We start from the raw sequence: 16339 nt of genomic DNA on the forward strand, positions 1-16339 counted from the left end.
TTACCGTGTAGAGCTCCACAAGTTGCTCCTCAAAGGGCAATCCCGACAGCAAAGTGAGTCTAGAATAATAGGAGCGCAAATCATCATACGCCTCCCTTTCCAATTTCCCCTTCTGAGTAGCCTCGTATTGCTCAGGAAAACCGGTAGGGTAGTTTTAGTTGTTACAACACCATCGAAGTATGGATCTGGCTTTTCAACCTTCCTGATAGCAGATGTACCAGCCCAGAATGAATGATTGACATACCCAGGAGCCCACTGTTTCCGATAACTGTACAGAGCAGAGAACCAATCTTTGTCTTTGAGCTTGTACTGATCAACCATTGCTACCCACTCTTTCTCAAAGTCAGTAAGAGTGACGCTATCATAAACAACCTCCTTGAATCTTGAAGAAATTGCCTCTTTCTCAAGAGTACGCCCCACATTTTCTAGGAGCTTCTTCAAGATATTCCAAAAGCAGAATCGGTGCCTTGCATTTGGAAACACCTCAGCCACGGCCTCTGCAACGACATCCAAATAGCTGGTGGTGATCGCCTCTGGGAGCTTGCCATTCATACAGCTCAACCATCTCTTCAACAACCAAACATAGTTCTCCTTGCTGTCACTGGAGAGTAGACCGCAGCCAAGTAGCACAAGGTGGCCATGGTTGTTCACCCCAAGGAGTGTGGCCAGTGGGAGGCTGGCGCGAGAGTGCTGTAAATACATAACGTCAAGTATAATGACATCACCAAAGTAGTGATATTGTGCCTGGGCCCTTGAATCAGCCCAGAAGAAATTCTTCAGGCGACTTTCCTGATCAAGATCCCAGCTGTGGATGAAGTTTGGTTTATTGCGCTGTGTCGTTTCAATGAACTTCTTGAGTGCAATGAGGTCATCCTCCACAAACCACTGCACAAAACTCTCGGTCCTACTAAACCTCTGGCTTCCAACACAAGCTCCACCGCCAGCACCCCTCTTGGGCCGTGTCGGGAACTTCCTGGTTTCAGCAATCTCGCTCAGTGACTTCTCCACCATCTCATCCATTTCATCAGTAATCTTGGCCTTCTTCTTGGCTGACTCGGGCATCTCCCTATACGCCTTCAAAAACCTCACCATATCAGGAGTGCAAGGATGGTTATGCTCCAAGTCCACAGACTCCACCTTCCACCTATCGTCCACTCGCTTGTCACGGATGATCAGCATCGCCTTGCATCCCATCTTCTCGGCGGTACCACGCCGAGCCTTCTTCTCCTGGGCGGACGCCCCCTGCTTGTTCCGGAGCGTGTAGCGGGCGCCTGGGTTGTCAGAGGGGGCGGTGCCCGCCCGGGGCTTGCCGCCGTGGGTGCAGGTGAAGGTTGAGCGGTAGCGGAGCCCCTCGTAGTTGTGGAAGGTGCGGCGCACAGCGTGGAACCCAGTGCGGTAGGCGTAGGCCTTGTAGAGCGCGAAGGCCTCGTCCACGGAATCGAACACCGTGCCCACCCGAGGCACGAGGGCCTCCTCCAGCGTGCGCGGGACGAAGCTGTCGTCCCCCTCCTCGTCGTCGGACGGGACGACCACCTCATCCTCCTCCTCCTCAACTACCACCTCCTCGTCTTCGTCCTCCTCCTCCGCAGGGTCGCCGTTGAGGTCGTCGGCGAGCTCCTCCTTGACTCGCCGCGCCTCTTCCTCCTCCGCCTCGAAGCTAGGGTTTTGCGCCCCGGCGGCCCGCCCCTCAGAACCCTCCCCCATGCTCTGCCCCCGGCTATTTACACACACCCCCCGCTCCCGCGCGCACAGGCCACGCCCGCCCAAAAGTATTAACACTAGAGGTACAGTGAGGCGGACACCTCGCGGCGCAGAATGGCGAGGGTTCGGCGCGGGAAACGGTATGGGGGCGCGGGGGAGGGGGAGGGGGCACCGGAGGGGCGGCGTGGTGGCGCAGGGGACGCCGATCCGGCCGGGGGCGGCGTGCGTGGGGACGTCGCCGGGGAAGGGAAGGGAAATTTGGGGCGGGTTCTTTTGGTGGCGCGGAGAGGATGCGTGTGGTGTGGGAGGGAGGAAGACGGGGGAGTTCGCTGCTGGGTGAGCTTAGGATTTGCGCCTGGGGGGAGGGCTGCGGATGTGGCGGATGGGTGAGGTCGAGGAGTCTGACACGTGGGCCCTCTTTGGGTTTTTGCAGGCGAAGCCGTGATGCTGTGTGTTTTCGTGTGTTCATGCAGGATTTTTCTTAGAGCTGCCATGTCTTTTTTTTTACGAGGCTCGGCACCTCAGCTAAGAATGTAAGATCATTCTCAACTATATTTTTTTTATTTCATTTTTTTCTTACTTTTTTTCTGTTTTTATTCTCTTTAATTTTTCTCATCTCTAATAGCTTCTTTTTGAAGGAGAGAGAATCTTGTTCTGAAAGAAATGATTCGGGAATCCCGTCGTGAAGAGAACCGTAAAGTAAAACCGTTTGAACGTTGAAGGAAACAAAAATCTCTTCATAATGAGATTTTCATCCCCAAAAGAAATTCGTTGGGTTTAGCCTAAGTTTTGTATTTACTCCTCCCTTGGTAATACTTGGCATTTTTACTATCCGTTAAGAATGCAAGTTTTGTATTTCAGCTAAGAATGTCAGTACTTATAAAAAATGCTTAAATCTTTATGATTGGGTTGACCAAAAATTAAAAATAAATTAAAAATTCACTCTCACCATATTAAATTAAAAAAAAAGTATTGACATAGAAGATTAATCACAAGATGAGACAAACGATGTATATAGGTTCGAGTCTCCGATTAGAGTAATACCCTACGTGCTATGAGGGTATTGTTATTGTATATTGATGATCTCGAGTATAAATAATGTGGCTAAAATTATTACAAGGAGTTGATCGGATCTAATCTATCCTAAGACTAAAGTTGTCGAGTAGCTCCTTTGTTGGGGTCTTGATGCTTGCCTCTCTCCTTTCGTCGTGTTACAGTTATTTTTCTCTCTCCCTAACATTTTCGTCTTATATAGGGATAAGGTACTGACTCTTATCTAACCGTAATTGGTAAGGAGTTATCTTTCTTGACGTTCAAGTAGATAGATCTGTTTTGGATATTAAGCGTATCGAGTTAGGTAATCAATCTAAATTTTTTTAGTATGTACTTTTTTTATTCTGAGTGTATCAGTTACCGGTTTCGTAATATCTGAAGCTGTCTAATATGTATTGTATATATCCTATCTATATATGATATACTACTTATACTTATATATATATATATATTCATAATTAGATATTTGACAAGACTTACATGAGGAAACGAGATTATTTTCTAGCAATTCGAAGGTTCTGTAGTTTATGAAGATTATTAGTATATTGGAGAGGTGTTTAATGTGTGATGACAAAGTTTTGGTCTTGCACGGAAGAGTACGACGCATATTGTCTAGTCATCTTCTAGCCGGAAATATAAATCTAGCCGTATTTGGCACACATGTTTTTCGCAACTCTTCTTGCTGAATAGAACGGGGGCCTCTACGTGTGAAGTAATTTTAGAGTGCTTGCACGTGTAAAGTAGCACGTTGCGCGTAAAAAGCTTCATGCATATACAATAACGCAGGAAAGGTGGGAATCGTGGGAGCTATATATAGAGATCCATCTCTTTTTGTTGCATGTGCAAAATAGAGAGAGAAAATATTCTTTGCGCACCTTATTATTTGTGTTTTGCTATATATCTGTAATCAAGCTCCGAGCTTAAGTTGTTCGGACGTGCAAAGTGAAAAATTGCATAATGCAAATGTTCTCAATGATAAAATAGTTAGTTAATAATTGTAAATGAATGTATACAGTAAAGATAGAACTGTGACAAAATATTTCCGTATTTCGGAAGGGAACATCTATTGGTATCACTTATTTCATAGGCCTAATTGTGTCACTATTTTGTCCTTTGGATCAACATTTAAAAACCTCGTACAAATTCAATAATTTGAAAAGGCCGGCTTACATTAGAAATAATTCAGAAAATAGCAAAATTAATTTGGAATTATGACCTACAAAATAGGAATAGAACTTTATAAAATGATATATAAAAAAAACAGTTTCATGCTCGTGATGCCAAGCACTATGCAAATCTAAACCTAAGGCACCTATATCATATTTCTGTTTTCATGTCTTTTCCATCGTTGTGGTCGAAGATGTCCATTAAGGACGTGTTTGTTTTAGTGAATAGGGTGAGATGAGAGTGAGCGATATCTTTTTTTAGTGGTGTTTGGTTCAGGATAGCAGGGATGAGATCATACATCCTAAGTAATATTCTTTCAATATGCTGGATGAAGCTATCCCTCTAAATCGGTGAGACGAAGCAATCCACTTTTGCTAATCATGCTCATTAGTAAAATGATTAGTGATATTAATATGTTTATATTATTTATTAGTATATATTACTATGAGATTAAAATTTGTAAAGGTTAATGTACTAATTAGTGGTAATTAATGAGCTAATTAGAGTATGATTAGGGTTAATTAGCATATTTTATTGTTAATTAGTAATGATTATGACAAAAGTAACATTAATACGTGTAGTGTATGTTAATTAGTGTATTATTAATAATTATTATTTAAAATTAAAGATATAATTAGTTGATGATTCTCATCCTTATCTGTTCGTGTCCCTTCAACTAAATAAAAAAGAGACTCATCTCATCCATCCAACTAAAAAATCATTTTATCCTTAAAAACAGGGACAACACTGTCCTATCTCACTTTACCTCTTAACCAAACACCCTAAGCTTCAAACTAGCGTAGCAGCCTTGTTGCTTGTTGGGATGATGGCTGGACACATAATTTCTTTGGGCTCCATGCTTATCTCCCTTGAGCATTACCTGCACTTTGGATGCTGAGTTAAGGCCAAGTACATACAGACTAATCACTCGAAGTACCGAAAGCATCCACAGTTTCAGGCTTAATCATCTGTCCTATCCATCACCTGGCAGGCAGTGCAGCACCAATGACTTCGATCTAGGTCAGCTATGAATCATTAGCATTTGTACCAAAGCTTTATTCCAAAACAAAGTGGCGTATTTGGTCATAATTTGAAGCCCACTAGGTAAAGCAAAATAGGGATACACCGCTGGTTTGGCTCAAGCCTGGCCCTACGACTTCCCACTACAAATACCTCTTTCCAAAAGCTTAAATCGAAAATAAAACCATGACAGTATGCAACTAGCCCCTCCAATTTTAATCCTATCAAACTGCCTAGGGAATTCTCATATGTACAAGCTTAAGACCATGACTGTCACTCTTTTGGCGGACGCGGATCAAGTTTGTTGAGGTGAAAATTCCATCCGGCCTATTTGCTTATGGAGGATTCATGGGAAAAATGTAAGATTTAGTTTAATATGTTTTGAAATCTAAGAATTTGGTTTCCATGCTCATGCTAAGACACTTAAGAAAGCCAAAAATTCGGTCAGAATGGACACTAATCCCTCAAACAATCAACATAAATTAGGGAACACACCAGTTGAAAATAGAATATTTTCCGGGGAACTTTCATGGGTGTTATATTGTTATGCTGTGATAAAACAATTTTTTTATTAAAACAGTTATGCTAGTGAGAACTATAATAACATTTAAATAAAAACTACATAAAACAATGCTCTTTATTAGACAATACATGTTTAAGACAATAAACAAGTTGAGGTATGGTAAATAGGAACAACTGCATCAACCATTTGAAAATTTATGTAGTAGTAATAATATAAAACCAAACAACCACTAGCAATAAAAGTATATACAATTTGTAAGAGGTATATAAATGTATTTATGGACAGAGATAGATGATTTTATTATTGGTATGCATATCCAACCTCTTTTATTAATAGATTCCCACTATTTCAGTCATTACGCACGCGGTTATATTAAAAGTTGACTTCCCTCACAGCTGTAAAAATTTCATTTTCATTCCGAATAACTCGCGCTTGCACGTCAAAAACAAAATCCACATGGCGGAAAAAACACCCACAAAGGAGCTCATGGTAATTACAAGTTTGTTGCAGGTGCCAAACCTTAACCACCGGAAAAGCAACGGAGGACAGTAGCGGTGCTTTCCGCGTAACCCTCCATTATAACACCCCAAAAATACCCTAAAAATACAGGCGGAAAAGCAAGAAGCGTGAGCACTTGCTTATCGTCTCCTCCTTCCCTTTCCCCCGCAGCCCCGATCGAATCGCTCGAGCCTTTCGTAGGTCGTAGGTTTGCGCATCGATTTCGATTCGCACGAGGATCCAGTTCCACCTCTCTCCCGTTTGAGCTTCTGATCTTCTCAAGCGTTCTTCCGGAACTTCCTCCTCCTTTTTTTTCCCGATTTCTTTTGGCTCGTTTGTTCGAGCTTTCGAGAGCAGAAGAGGCAACCTCGAATCCCGATGCACCCAGGCCTTAAGATCCAATTTTGAGGCCATTTCCGAGCCCTCCGCGTCGATCTGCGCAATAGGATGGGTAATACGGGCAGCAACGGTGCTGGCGCCGCCCCTGGTCACCGCCGTCGGAGCTCCGGCCACGGCCACCACCACCAGGCGCCGCCGCTTCCCCCGCCGCCGGAGGCTGCGCCCAACCGCTACGTGTTCGCGGCCGCCACGCCGTACCCGCCGCAGTACCCCAACCCCAACCCGCCGCAGTACTACCCGCAGTACGGGAACTACTACCCGCCGCCGCCGCCATCCGTGCCGGTGCCCCTCCCAGCGCCGTACGACCACCGCCACAGGCCGCCCGCCGCCGCAGGGGAGTTCCCGCCACCTGCCCACCCCCACCAATACCCCGGGTGGGCTGGGCGGTACCCCTCCTACGGACCACATCTGCCTATGCCGGCGCCATACGTCGAGCACCAGAAAGCCGTCACTATCCGCAATGACGTCAACCTCAAGAAGGAGACGCTCCGGATCGAGCCAGATGAAGAGTGCCCCGGTCGCTTCCTCGTCGCCTTCACCTTCGACGCCACGGTCGCCGGCAGGTGATGGTTCAGTTCTCTTTTACATCAAATATATGTTCTGTAATATTTATATTTATGCGCGGGAAGCGCCTTTGCTGCTAGCTGCTTGGTTAGGATATGGTTGGAAATGTTCTAATTTGAATTGGTTTGTTCTGTATACTGATGTTGATGCTTTGAGGAATTAGTGTCTTGTGAATTGTGATGGTGCTGCTTTCAGTCGTTTGAGAATGGGAACTTTTGTTTTTGTGATCTTTCACCTTCATTTGTTTGTTGATTGAGATTCCATTTCTTGATCGTAACGAGTAAAAGAAATGAAAGAGAACTATATAAGACCAAGTACTTTTTTCTAATTAAACTGTTCTCTGAAAACATCCAAGCTGAAAATGAGGTCTCCATTATGTATCAACCAGTCAACCTATCACAGTATTGCTTTAATGCCTAGCTTTCTCCTTCCCAACCCGAGTGTCCTTCCTTGCTACCCCTGACCATTGCAAAGTTGCTTTGGTCTCTGATTTATGATATATGGGCAGATAAGTTAGTGAAAAGCCAGGTATACATTTTACGAATGTTTATCTGTTGTTCTCAAAGGCGCATAGAGTAGACTCCCTGGTCAAGAATACTGTAACAATCACTCATTGAGGTCCAGCTAGTCTCTCCTTCTGATCAAATTCCGCTGATCTAGAGCGATCATAAGCTCACACATGTGGATCACCTTGGTAGTTGATTAACCTTGATAGCTGCAACTGCCATTCTGGAGATAGAACAGTAGGATGTTGGGGGTATTCCTGCCTGGGGAAATTGTTGAAATTTTGATAACAATTGTCGAGTTTGCAGTAGATGCCCTACCATCTAAAGTTAGCACTAGAGATTACGTATGCCCTACTGTCCACCACTCTTCTTTCCCTGCACGACTTCCTTTTTATTGCATCTTTAATTTAACCGATTAAGATTTAGCCCTGTATTTAAATATTTCTTTCTATTGCCTTCCTGTACTTGGGTAGATTGTTTGGCATTGATTAAATACTTAAGCTTTCAATATTCTCTGGTGTTATACTTGGCCATCACTAATTACTGTAGGGCCAATTATATATTTAATTTGTTAAATATATGTGCATTTGTCATTGGAACTACATTTCACAAATATATAGGTCTTGAATCAGTCTTCACCTCTACTCATCCATAACCATTTTTTGTGTCCATTCTTGTTAGAAGTTAATAGTAATTGTTAGAAGATTATGCTTTGGGCCGGTACAACGAGCCTGTAATGTGTAATACTGTTCTGCTGTAAGTTCGCTTCAGGCTACGTTTTCTTGAATGCAGCTTACAGTGTAATAGAGTGTTACATTGATAATGGACAGGAACAGGACACATTTGAATTCATCTTTTGTTGAAATAATCTCATTGCTAGTGTGACCACATTACCCACTAGTTTATTCCTTTGTCTAAACATGGTACACTTGTAGATAATCTGTAGTGTTATGTGCTAGAGCTGCATTGCTGTTTATTATATAGTATCTTTGCACTATCCATATTTCATGAGACTAGCCGTGTAGTGAAAAATTCTCTATTACTAGCAAAAGAAATTTCATTCTTGCTGTTAGGCAAAGTGATTTACCAATTTTCTTATCTACTTCCTTGTACAGCATGACTATTTACTTCTTTGCAAAGGAAGAGCACAAGTGCAATTTAACAGCGACGAAAGAAGACCTGGTTAAGCCTGTTACTGTTAGCTTCAAAGAGGGTCTTGGTCAAAAATTCAGGCAGCCTTCGGGGACAGGAATTTACTTTCCAGCGTTTGAGGAATCTGATTTATTAAAGAAGGGGGACATGGATGTATATCCACTTGCAGTTAAAGCTGAAACAGCACTATCTGTTGATCAACCATTGGAAGGGGAAGACCAAAAGGTGAAAACTCCAAACTCACAGATCACACAGGCTGTGTTTGAGAAGAAAGAAAACGGGGACTATCAAGTACGAGTTGTTAGTCAGATCCTTTGGGTCAATGGAACTAGGTATGAATTGCAAGAAATATATGGAATAGGAAACTCCATGGAAGGTGATGCTGATGCAAATGATCCAGGGAAAGAATGTGTTATTTGCCTCTCAGAGCCAAGGGATACTACTGTCCTTCCATGTAGGCATATGGTAAGTTTTCTAATCTATGCAAGGACCAGACTTTATTTAGAACTAGTGATTTATGCTTGAAGCAAAAAATATAAGCTTTCATTATTGTATTCTGGACTAAAGAGCCGTAACCTCACAGAATTATGTTTTGATAATATTTCCCAGCTATATGGTCTTTAGTATTCCATATTCAGATTATTGTTCCAGAAAAATGCACAGTACCATACTGATTTCTAGCCATTTCCATTTTCTTTGAACTGATTTAATGCTGCATTAGCATATATGCTAAACCCTGACATTTTTTTCCTTTTTTGTTACAGTGCATGTGCAGTGATTGTGCCAAGGTCCTGAGGTACCAGACCACTCGGTGCCCCATCTGCCGGCAGCCTGTTGAGCGGCTCCTCGAGATCAAAGTGAACAACAAATCCGAAGAACAGCAGCAGACACCCCAATCACCACCGCTCCCACCCCCGCCTCCGCAGCAGGAAGAGGTGTAGCCGTGATCAAAGTCAGCGCTCAGACATTATATGAGTCTAGTTTGTGGCCTTCCGGCCTTCCCTTTAGCATATGTAAGCTTCTGGCATCGCATGGCTTGCTGACCTCGTCTGAGATTGCGATGCCAAGAGGAGTGAGTGTGTGTACTATATACATCATGCATGCGTGTACCGTGACCTGAAGAAGTGGAGGAGGATTCCTCTTGCCTGATTGGCTTCCTCCATCAGGAAAAAAAAAACGAAGGAAGAGAAGGTGGACTCAATCTGTAAAAAGTCTCGCCGTTTATTGTATTTTACCATGATGATGGTACCTTCTCTGTTATGCCTGAATTGTCGCAGAGTATCCTATTTCTATTTGTGTTTAAGAGTGAAAGAAATTCAAAAATATTACAGTTCCAACTGCGAGAGCTTACCTGGTGGTGAGAGCTCTGCGTGGAAGAACCTGCAAGATGGCCAAATCCTTTCGCAATGACCTGTCCCTGTCTGTTGCTGGCACCGCGTTTCTAACTTGTTTTGTCAGTCAAATTAGGCGTGTGTGATTAAAGTTGAATACTAGCCTCCATTTTCAGTGAGGGCTGTGCGGCTTATGCCGGTACGAATCAAAATCAGCAAATAGGAACTGCAGCATGCGACCATGAAAGATGAATTTGTTTCGGACTGATCCTAGTTTTCTGTCGCAGGTCTTTGCAAGGCATTGCGCTTGTGGTTGGTACTTGTTACGAGATCGGATCCCGCGACCTGGCGGGGTCAGCATTCAGGTCAAAATCGCAATGCCTGCCGTGGCCAAGCTATTGAACCGAACCGATCAAATGGCTGGGAATTACCAGGCCGGTTCCGTTGGATAAGCCGGACGGCTTGTCTGGCTAATTGGGTGTGGTGATAACGAGTTTTTGTTGATTTGTCACACACTTTGTGACTTGTTGCTTGAACAGGAAATATCAATGCATATCGTACTGAGAGACGGATTGGCATCGTTGATACTTGGTGCCGTAGGCTCGCCGCCGCCGCCGCCGAACAACGAATCACAAGAGAAGCTTATATTGAGTTGTCGCAAGTGTTCTCCACGAATTCGCCAAAGTTATAAAAGTTTGGTTTTCTTCACTGGACCTCTGTCCTCCTCTAACAAATTCTAACTCTAGCAGGATTAGTAAAGGTATGATTGATGGCTAGTACGAGTCTCTCTCGTATGAATCATATATGCAGATTGAATAGAGTTATATTTATTAAAAAAATATTTGTTTGAATGTATCTATTTAGATAGGTTGAGCTAAATTTTTATTTGGCTGATCGCTCCGCGGTCGTATGAGCAAATAAAAAAATTAAGATTGTAATTAGTTGCTCACATGAAGATGATTTTATGACACTAACAAGTAAATACACCTCTATGCATGTATCTACCGGACCGAGCTGTAGAGGAAACTTGAGTATCCCTCTCAGACTAAGTTGTAGATATACATTTATATTTATCAGATCAAACTAAATAATACATATGATAAACAGAATTTTTTTTTAAAATTATTTGTTACAGACAACCAATCAACCCCTATCGCTGCTACCCGGATTTTGCTCCAAATCAAGTCAGCCACCAACCCAACCCAAACCGGACCGGAGGTCGTAGTAGGTGTAGGCGTGTAGCACGCCACCACGAACTGAACCCGTGCGGCCGGAGCGAGGGGGTTGGTGGCGACCCCGCCGCGTCGCGTATTAAACCGGTCTGCTCCCTAGCCTCCCTTCCTCCTCCGCTTCGCCTCCTCCCTCCCTCGCTCACCAACCAAACCACCTCGGGCCCAAAAACCAACCACCCTCCAATGGCCGCGCCCGTGTCGCAGCCGCCGGTGGCCGCCAGAGCGTCCTCGCGGTTCGCACCCCGCGGGCTCGGATCCTTCCCGGAACCCGCCCCCGTCTCCCTCCGCTTCTCCGTCGGCCGCCGCCACCGAGCCGCTCGCCTAGGTCCGTCCAGCGTATCCCTTTACTCGTGGCACTAGAATGAAATCGTTTCGTGCACATCGCCGAGCGGGTAGGTCTTGTCCGGTTATCGGTATTGATGTGGAGATTGCCTCAAGCTTCGCAACGGAGCTGGGGATTGCTTAGTCACCTGCTGCGGATTACAGTATTCCGTCGTTGGTGGCAATAGGGGTCTGATTTTTTGTTCTGGAGATGTAAGGTTCAGCCTCGGTCACATGAATGTGTATCCGTCGTAATTTCTGTAACGGCGATTCGAAGAGTAAAAAGGATTCCCTCGTTAGGTGCTAGCGACTAGCGTTCATTGTTTAGTATTGGATACATTTTTGCTGTTATAGATCTTGGCGATTGTGATAATTAGGTTCAGTGCCGTCTGTTTTGGCACCTCCATCATCGATTTGTATGCTGCAATTCTTATGATGCTCTGGCAAATGACTCCTTAATCTTCTACATGACTGCTGTTTTTTAGAGCTAGAATGGCAAAAGAGCCGACTCTAACATTTGATGCTCCTGAAATTGGCAAAAACAGAGGTGAAGGCGACTGGAAATGTCTTCGGGAACTACTTCCAGGTTGCAACTTATGGAGAGTCCCACGGAGGTGGTGTTGGCTGTGTCATCAGTGGTTGCCCACCAAGAATTCCACTCACTGAGGCAGATATGCAAATAGAACTCGATCGAAGGTGTGTTTCTTCCACATTTCATTATTTTCAAGTGGTTGCTGACGAAGTTAGGATTTTGCACGTATATGTTTGCTAATGTCTAGCAGAATATGGCTCCCTGATGGATTTTTTAGGATATACCACTGCCATGTCTCACTAACATGTGGCCTTCTTGTTAGTGACACGTGGAGTGGCATATCATGAAACTCAAATTGGGGTAGTAGCATACCCTCAATATAAGATTGCTAGATTATTTCTATGGTGTTCTCTAATACGAAAGGTTGATCTATACAGACGTCCAGGCCAGAGTAGAATAACTACCCCGAGAAAGGAGACTGATACATGCAAAATTCTTTCAGGGACACATGAAGGTATGGTACCTTCCAGAATACAGGACAAACTTTTTGGAGATAAGAATGTATTAGCTTGCCTCAGTGGCATGACAATGCTGATATGTTTTCTGCAGGGATGACCACTGGTACGCCAATTCATGTCTTTGTCCCAAATACAGATCAAAGAGGCGGCGTAAGTATCTACTTTTCTGGATATATATTTTGTGATGAATGAAACTTATGGAAGCTGAACATTTAGGAGGGCAAGAATTGTTAGTACTATGTATTTATTTATAATCATTTTCGGCTCTACAGGATTACAGTGAAATGGCTAAGGCGTACAGGCCTTCGCACGCAGATGCAACTTATGATTTCAAATACGGTGTTAGAGCTGTGCAGGTACCTTTTTCATGTATATATAAGTATACACTAGTTATCACATTGTAGAGCTACTATATGCACATTTTCTGCTATAATTTTTACTAGTATAAAATGCTTTTCTTGCTTGATAATTTGAATTAGGGAAATTGGTTGGTGACCAGGGGATCCGGCATCCCCTTTAGTGAAAATATGATGAATTCCATAAAAATAAGCAAATTGCAATGTTTTTAAAAAAAACTTATAAAAAATCATGTATGTAGTACACATAAAGTTAAGTAAACCTATAAAAATTCAATTTCAAATTCATCTTTGATATCGAGATTCAAAAAACAGAAGGGGTACTATTAGGACATGATGCACAATTCCAGATTGACTGCTTGTCTATTTTGTTTCTTGACATCTAGGATGAATTTGAAATTGAATTTTGTAGGTTTACTTAACTTTATGTGTACTACGTAGATGACTTTTTGACGAATTTTTGAAACATTGCAACATGTTGATTTTGCTAATGGGTACATGGGAACCCCTGGATACAAAATCCGCATTCTTTGATTGAAATATATTTCTGTGCTGGTTGAATGATAGGGAGGCGGAAGGTCATCGGCCAGAGAAACCATTGGAAGGGTGGCTGCAGGAGCTCTTGCAAAGAAGATTCTTAAGCTCAAATCTGGAGTAGAGGTGCCGTCCTACTTGGCAATTTTGAAACTATTACACGCTTGTTGGCCTGGTTACTTACCCATAGACAATGCAACACTGAAAAAAAACTGCTTGTTGATACATCCTAAATATGTACAAGTATTCAACACTTTTGTATTGATTTCACTATTGACCTTAAGGTTTTATGAAGAGTAATGAAAATAGTTGAATGAGAAATTTCTTGTCAAATAGTTGCTCCCCAGATTGTTTTGAATTTGATCCTGTTTCTTGCTTAACCTAAATATGATAATTATGTGGATTATATAGTTCTATTCTATCTTGATATTGTTGCATAGCGCAGTAAGCAATGTTGCAACCTATGCAAGTATTCTGCTACAGTAATAGAATGTTCTGTCACCTTCTCATTTCACTGCAAAAAGGCATCTGGGCCTATCTATCTCTCTTGATTGAAATAATCCTCCAGTACCCTGTAATGAAAAAACATCTACTTGCAGATCTTGGCGTTTGTTTCCAAAGTACATCAAGTCGTACTTCCAGAAGATGCAGTTGATTATGAAACCGTAACCTTGGAACAGGTCTCTGCTTTCCACCTCCTCCCACTCCAACATTACTGGGATAGTCTCAACAGGCTTACTGAATTTTATCTTGTTTCTGTTCCAGATAGAGAGCAACATTGTTAGATGTCCTGATCCAGAATATGCAGAGAAGATGATCGCTGCAATTGATAAAGTACGAGTTAGAGGGGATTCGATTGGTGGGGTGGTCACATGCATTGCAAGAAATGTTCCTCGTGTAAGTATTGAGGCTCTGCAGTTATGTTGATTTTGGTGTGTGTCCTCCAACCTTACTTACCAAATAAGCTTGGTGTGTGTGTTTTTACTCATGAGTCATAATTGCCTTGCCTTTTGACTACAACATATGTTTGAAGTCTGATAGTCCCTTTTTTTTAAATAAGTTATTTGAATCATATAAGTGATATGACCGCGTTAACAATTTGTAGGGGATCGGCTCTCCTGTATTTGACAAACTTGAAGCTGAACTGGCAAAAGCTATGCTTTCTCTTCCTGCAAGCAAAGGGTTTGAGATTGGTAGTGGGTTCGCTGGTAAGGAATTTTTTTCTCAGGATTAGTTTTCATATTTGTTTGCAAATAGTTGGGGAGCTATGCAGCCTACTTTACAACTGGCCTAAGTAATAATAACTTGTGCCCAGGTACTGACTTTACTGGAAGTGAGCATAATGATGAGTTCTATATGGATGAGGCTGGAAATGTGAGAACACGAACTAATCGTTCAGGCGGTGTACAGGTCTTTATCCTAAAATCCTATTGCTTTAATGCTACATTGTTCTTTTTTTAGAAATATAGTCGTACATATGAAACTGATGGCTCTATATTTGTAACTTGTATGTGCATGCAGGGAGGGATATCAAATGGTGAAATTATATACTTCAAAGTAGCGTTTAAGCCAACAGCAACTATTGGGGTAAGGCATCCCAGTTCAAAAACTTCCTCTTTTTTGTTAAGAAAAACTTTATTTGCTTCCTTATAATGTTAACAGTAGCTTCATTGTCATGTAATGCTTTTCTGAATGATAGGCACTGTGATGTTGTGGATGCAATTAGGACCACTATTTTGTCAAAACTACACTTTAACAACTACCATGAATATTAGAATGTTAATTTGGTGCATCGTATGTGACTTGTTTTGTATTGGAGAATGGTAGTACATTATGGGTGTCTTTTACATGATTTGGGTTACATTTCGGGCGTGCTACTTGTGGAAAGTTTATAGTCATTTATCTGAGACATTGATTTCACTTTCCAGAAGAAACAAAATACTGTGTCAAGGGAGCATCAAGATATTGAACTTTTAGCAAGGGGCCGTCATGACCCATGTGTTGTCCCTCGAGGTAACGGCTCCACCTAAATTTTCCTACTTTTTATCGCTTTTGGTCCCTATGATCTGATTTTCTTTTTTTCTTGTTATTACTTCCGTAGCTGTTCCTATGGTGGAATCCATGGCCGCGTTGGTCATCATGGACCAGCTTATGGCGCATATTGCCCAGTGCGAGATGTTTCCACTGAATCTTGCCCTACAAGAACCAGTCTCTGCCAGCAGTGCATCTGAATTGGCACCAAACCTATCATAATGTCTGTCTTGGAACAAAATTCCATGGATTTTTACCCTCAAGTTTTCTTTCTTGTCAGACATAATTCTTGGCTTTGCTAAGCAATTTGCAGTTTTGCACCAACCCTGCATGCTAGCATACACCCTCGAGTATTGTACCCTAGATATCCAACAGCGAATATCAAGATAGAAGTGCATTCATGTTTTGTGATGTGTAGTATAACAAGTTGCGCAGGACATGTACCCTTTTTGTGAGATGATTCGTGATATGCAGTTGTTTGAGCAATAAAGAATCTTTTTTCATTTTGGGAGAGTTAATGTGTATCCTATGAGCAGCCTATAAATGAATTTTTTCTTGCAAAATCCAAGTAGAGATCGTACACCAATTTCTGCTGGATGTAAATCATGATGCGGGTAGTAATGGAGTCTGCATCGGATTTTGTAAAGATTTTTTTCATGCTTTTATGCTTCACATCAATCTCATCCCTGAGCATGGTCGGATTTGTCATGTGAATCCGATCTGACAAACAGCTTTATTGCAAAGCCTGAACAAATCTGAAACCCTGGTGTCCAACAGAGGCAACAGAGGATTTGACTGTTAATGATGGTTGCTCACTTGTGTTATCGTTTTAAACCCTGGGAAATTATTAGAAAAACTAAAGTAGTACACCCTCCGTTCCTTTTTAAAAACTAAATTAAGT

At 42.5% G+C, this 16339-nt stretch overlaps 3 protein-coding genes across 3 annotated transcripts; 2 read left to right on the forward strand and 1 right to left on the reverse strand.

Annotated features, from left to right (window-relative positions):
- Nucleotides 1-1704, reverse strand: LOC133914796 (protein FAR1-RELATED SEQUENCE 8-like). The gene has a single exon (XM_062357810.1). It carries the CDS (start codon nt 1702-1704, stop codon nt 1-3), a length of 1704 nt encoding a protein of 567 aa, XP_062213794.1.
- A 4347-nt stretch (nt 1705-6051) lies between these two features.
- On the forward strand, nt 6052-9843 carry LOC133916496 (probable E3 ubiquitin-protein ligase LUL2). Its single transcript, XM_062360181.1, has 3 exons — nt 6052-6924; nt 8547-9048; nt 9348-9843. The coding sequence occupies exons 1-3, from the start codon at nt 6410-6412 to the stop codon at nt 9522-9524; spliced, it is 1194 nt and encodes a 397-aa protein (XP_062216165.1). The 5' UTR covers nt 6052-6409; the 3' UTR covers nt 9525-9843.
- Nucleotides 9844-11233: 1390 nt separating this feature from the next.
- LOC133916498 (chorismate synthase 2, chloroplastic-like) lies at nt 11234-15941 on the forward strand. The gene is made up of 13 exons (XM_062360184.1): nt 11234-11471; nt 12013-12163; nt 12437-12513; nt 12609-12667; nt 12790-12873; nt 13441-13533; nt 14007-14087; nt 14173-14304; nt 14513-14615; nt 14723-14817; nt 14929-14994; nt 15336-15420; nt 15509-15941. The coding sequence occupies exons 1-13, from the start codon at nt 11330-11332 to the stop codon at nt 15658-15660; spliced, it is 1320 nt and encodes a 439-aa protein (XP_062216168.1). The 5' UTR covers nt 11234-11329; the 3' UTR covers nt 15661-15941.
- Nucleotides 15942-16339: the final 398 nt, after the last annotated feature.

Source organism: Phragmites australis, chromosome 4 (genome assembly GCF_958298935.1).
Source record: "Phragmites australis chromosome 4, lpPhrAust1.1, whole genome shotgun sequence".
NCBI classification, from domain to species: Eukaryota; Viridiplantae; Streptophyta; class Magnoliopsida; order Poales; family Poaceae; genus Phragmites; species Phragmites australis.